At 37.5% G+C, this 4933-nt stretch overlaps 1 protein-coding gene across 1 annotated transcript in view; it reads left to right on the top strand.

The window, feature by feature from the left end:
* Window positions 1-2753: 2753 nt before the first annotated feature.
* Window positions 2754-4933, top strand: part of LOC107747525 (ras-related protein Rab-18-B-like) — a 7406-nt gene continuing 5226 nt past the window's right edge. The window contains exons 1-3 of the mRNA XM_016562074.1: window positions 2754-2901; window positions 3664-3719; window positions 3929-3990. Coding sequence (XP_016417560.1) covers window positions 2834-2901; window positions 3664-3719; window positions 3929-3990 — 186 coding nt within the window. The 5' untranslated portion in view covers window positions 2754-2833. The remainder of the gene's footprint in view (window positions 2902-3663; window positions 3720-3928; window positions 3991-4933) is intronic.

Consider the following 4933-nt stretch of genomic DNA (forward strand, 5'->3'; position numbering starts at 1 on the left):
TGGGTATCATGATTTGATTAAACCTTATCATTCAGCTGAACTGTGCACAGTTTATGTTCTTGCTCCATCCATGAATTAAATGCACATCCTTTAATGAGCAGGGTTTTCTAGAGTGTTTGATTTATATGCTCGGGTAATGACAATCGTATGACCCATTTCAGGGGTATTTTAAAATCAGAATATGAGCATAGTTCACTTACATTCACTGAAAATATTGAAACAACAGCGATACTAATTCAACACACTATCATAAGCGGCAATGAGCAGCAAAGCTCTGGTTTAACTGGCCACTTCAGACTGAGTGCTGGGTCAAAAGCCAGCTCGCCCCTGTTGCTCAGGCAGCACTGCATCAAATTATAGTGTTTTTGTGCAAGGTGGGAACGTTTATGAGTAGCATTTACTAGACCATCTTATTCTAGCATTTAATGCTGAGCAGGAAGCCTCAGAAAGACTGGACTAGGAAGTATGCTTCTTTACTATGCAGCCTTCCATTTGAGAAGCACCCTTTATGAATGGGTCACTGAATCAGTGACCCACCTGATTCGTTTAAAAATGCTGAATTGTTTAAGGCAAAACAACACTCTTGCTGGGAGACGCAACTGTTCTGCCTCGTTTGGAATGTTTGTTGGTGAAATAGAGCAAAAACATTCCAAATGTACAGTGGTGTGTCTAAAAAAATTTAAATTAGTATAATTAACTTATTGTTTATTAAACTGTTGTGTAAAATGAATATCACACTAGTAATCATGCTGATATTTGGGAAAAAAGCACATTTGCTCATGTGATATTGCTTTACTGTATTCTTTTAAAAACTAAAATAAAAACTCGGGTAAATACATGACAGTTCATATCTTGAATTTTGGGGGTCTTTTTTATTAAATTTTGATGTAATTTCAACCTTGTGTGATGCTAAGTTATGCCAATGCCAGACTAGCTTGTTTGTTGTAAAGCTTAATAAAGGGTTAAGTTAGGCTTGCTGTACTGAGATGTTTTAACAGTAGTTTCACAGCAGTAACAAACAGTGCCGTCATTTAGGACAAACCTGGCTGGCACCACTAAGGAAGGTCAGGCAGTGGTGGATGTACACTAACTGTGGGTGTGCACAGTGTGCGTTAATTGTGGTCAAACACTTCGTGGTGATGTCGAAGAGTGGGAGGAGCTTGTGGATAGACACCATATTGAATTTTACGAGGATGAAAACAATGCTGTGAAGGATAGACTTACAGTCTTTGCAATGGCACACACTGTATAATAAGACGCTAGATCATGAAATGTTCACCAAATCACAACTTTCAAAACTTTGAGCTTTTGTCTACGGAACCTTTTTTTTCGGAAAGACGTTTGTCAACTGAACAGTTGGTATGTTGTTAAACAACAGCACAATCCATTAAATGCCCTGTACCTCTATCCAGGGCTGTTTCTAGCCAATTTGACGCCCTAGGCGAAATCCCTATTGCATCCCTATCCATTATATATATATATATATATATAAATATATATATATAAAAAAATGTATTAAAAAAAGGGCACTTATCTAGTCAGACGCCAAAAGGGTCTATCTGTGCACATGCCTGTTGCCAAGTTATTTGTAGTTAGTAGAATGTCTAAAGTGGGCGAAATAAAGTGCAACCAAAAAAAAAACAACAACAACATAAAAAACTTCTAACAGAGTACACCCAGTGGTGTAGTGCAGGGTATAGGCAAGTATACGGTGTATAACCACTTCTAAATCCCCTCTGATGCATCATTCAGTAGTATCCTGCTTTAGCCAAATCAATACAGTCCAGCACACGAGTAGCTAATCCAATCTGCATGTGAATACATGCAAATATATAAAAAAAATAAAACACCCAGTACAGACAGTGATGTGGTCAGGACCGAGGCGTAAACACTCTCATGCAGTCTATTTGTTTCATTCATAGTCAAACTCCAAAACGGACCCACAGAAGTAATAACTTATGACGTGCCAGGATATCCCTAATATGGACAAAAATAAACGTTTTGACTGATGATTTTTAAGTCATCTTGAGGTAATAAAAAATAATGCAGTGCTAATTGACATAGGCCTAGCATTTGTTACAGTTGGCTATAGAAACTATAAAATAAATCTTCTGCCTTATTCTGTGATAATAATGGAAAAAGTGTTTGTAGTATAAACAAATCATAAAATTGTCATCAGGAAAATATAGGAAAAATATTATAGAATACAAATTATTGGTTATTGTCCAATCATTGTCTAATTGAGTAAATTGCGAATCAAGATTAGTTTTTTTATCCCATGATTCAGACAACTAAACAAAATAGCATATAATTTACTAGAGGTTCTTACAAAATTTTGAGAGGGGCACCTTAGCCGATAAGGGCAAAGGGGCAGTGGCTCTAGCCACCGGGCCACCCCCCTGTGCATGGCCCTGCATATGAGTCAATGTGATCAAATGCTGACTGACAATTTGTTGTAGAGAATTTGGGATTTATTTTGTCAGTCAATTCCTCATCATGAATAGTTATTCCACTTCCACATCTCTTTATGAACACCATTTATGTAGTGATGATTAAAAGTAGGCCCAGTGTCCCATAGGCGTAGCTTGACGTTTGAGTTTGGGGGGGCCAAAACGAACCGGTGGATTTGGTCAGACATACATTTAAACACATTTTAGTTTTGCTATAGTAAATCTACATATTCAAGTGTCCTCACTCAAAATGTATTTCGACAGGATTTCTTGCGCAACATCTATCTAACTTGATACTGGTGACGTCACGCTCCAGTCGGAAGTTCCAGCGCAGCAGCAGTGAACGCTGAGTTTAACCAAGCATTAGTGTAAACAGCTACAACATGGACGACGACGTGTTAACGACTTTAAAGATTTTAATTATCGGTGAGAGTGGTGTGGGTAAATCAAGGTAAGGTCTTAATCTGCTGTTTTTGTTTCGTTAGTACAGTAGGATGAGTTGTTAAATAGCGTTAGCCTCGTCTGAACGAGCAACAAGCTCCGCTAAACTAATGTTGACTGTTCTATTCAGCCATTAAACTTAACTTTTAAAAGCTGTTTTGGCCTCAAGAACAAAAGGAAATGCACTATATTGTGCCCCTCGTGCTATTTTTTGCCTTCTGATGTGTCGACATCTAAGCACTGTAGATTGTTAGCTTCAAGAATTGTGAAGCACGGACATAACTGTTATATTTAGTTAGACTTTTAAAAAATATTCTGGTAATGAATACTTTGTACTCTGTTACTGTTGTCGCATCCATATAAATATTTCATAAGAGCAGGGAAACAGTGTTAGCTGGCAGCTGTTTTCGTGTAGCAGTCATGCTATCTGCTCACTGTGTGGCAGTTACCTGTGAAACACACAGGCCTTAGATTGAGTTTATAGATGGGTCAAATACTTATTGTAATGAACAGATAGTACTTTAAACATGTCCACTTATGATGACAAAATGATGTAGCTAAATTAGTGTTAAAGTAATTTTTCAAAGCCCTTCCTCATCCAGTCAGGAAAGTAAATGTGCTCTTCATAATTGAATTTATTGTCATGCTTCCAGAAAATAAAGTGTAATTGTATAAGAAAACAATAATATGAAAAAATATGAAATGACTTAATTATAACAATTATTTATAATTTTAATGCTGATTTTCTTATATTTATCCGTTATGTTCTCAGTTTGCTCCTGCGCTTCACAGATGACACTTTTGACCCAGAATTAGCTGCAACCATTGGTGAGTCACATATGAGTGTTTGGGAATATTAATAACCAGACATTGTTAACAGGCCTGTAATCAGTTAATGCACAAAACTAAGGAGCTTATAAACTAAATCTTACTGAGCAACTTTTTGTTGAAATATTTAGATTTACCTTAACAAATATACTTTAATCCTTGTGTATTTTAAAGTATGCTTCATTTCATATTTTTCATTGGTTATTTAGGTGTCGACTTTAAAGTGAAAACTATTGCAATAGATGGCAACAGAGCAAAGCTGGCCATATGGGTAAGTGTTGTAGGGCAGTCAAGTCTTTTATAAATGCTCAACAATGTTTAAAAAAGGGATGTAGTGGCAGGCCCAGTTCTACGGGGGTGCTAAGCACCCTCAAACGAAATCAATAGCACCCTCAGTTAATGCTGTAATAATGGCATTTCATTGCAGATTTGGCAAACTATCCAGTGCTTTATGGTTTGCGCTCTGGAGATCAGTTTCTATTTCAACATCTTTTGCAGCGTTGAGCAGTGTAGCTAATCACAGATATATCTGTTGATTTCTGAAACCCAACAGCCAATCAGAGGTGTTTAAGTTAGAATCCACTCATCGCTCAAATCGCCACAGGTTTTGTTCAGGTGTTGCGTTCAAGCGGCAACCTTCCTGTCTCTCTCGTGAAACCAACATGGAAGTGACTAAAACTGCAATTCATCGACTGGCCGCTAGAGGCTGGCTCCAAAAGGGAGTCAGTCCCATAGACTCCCCATGTTAAAATGCCCAACTTTACAGCAGAAAAAAATGTTTACAGCCTGGTACAAAAAGTGGTTGTCGCACAGATTAAATTTCGGGAGCATATGTGACCAAAATGGTCGCAATTTCGAGCCTTGTACGGGTGACGTCACGGACACTACGTCCATGTTTTTATACAGTCTATGGTTGCGTTCAGCACGAATCATCTCATTACAACAAAGTGTAGACTCTATGTAAATAAGAGATTCATTATGCAGTATAGAGAACTTAATTGATTATAACTAGAGGTCGACCTATATGGGTTTTTCTCTGGCCGATGCCGATATTTAGAAATCAGGGCAGCCGATATATGATGCCGATATGTTTGGCCGATTTTCTTTTTTCCCCTTCATCAGGGTATAAGATAGTAATAGTAGTAGTAGTAGTAGCTTAATTCATAGTAATAATACATGGCTCAAAACTTAAGCACCTTCTCAAAACAGTTCTG

The sequence above is a fragment of the Sinocyclocheilus rhinocerous genome, unplaced genomic scaffold (assembly GCF_001515625.1).
Source record: "Sinocyclocheilus rhinocerous isolate Xijiao unplaced genomic scaffold, SAMN03320098_v1.1 scaffold48, whole genome shotgun sequence".
Classification (NCBI taxonomy): Eukaryota; Metazoa; Chordata; class Actinopteri; order Cypriniformes; family Cyprinidae; genus Sinocyclocheilus; species Sinocyclocheilus rhinocerous.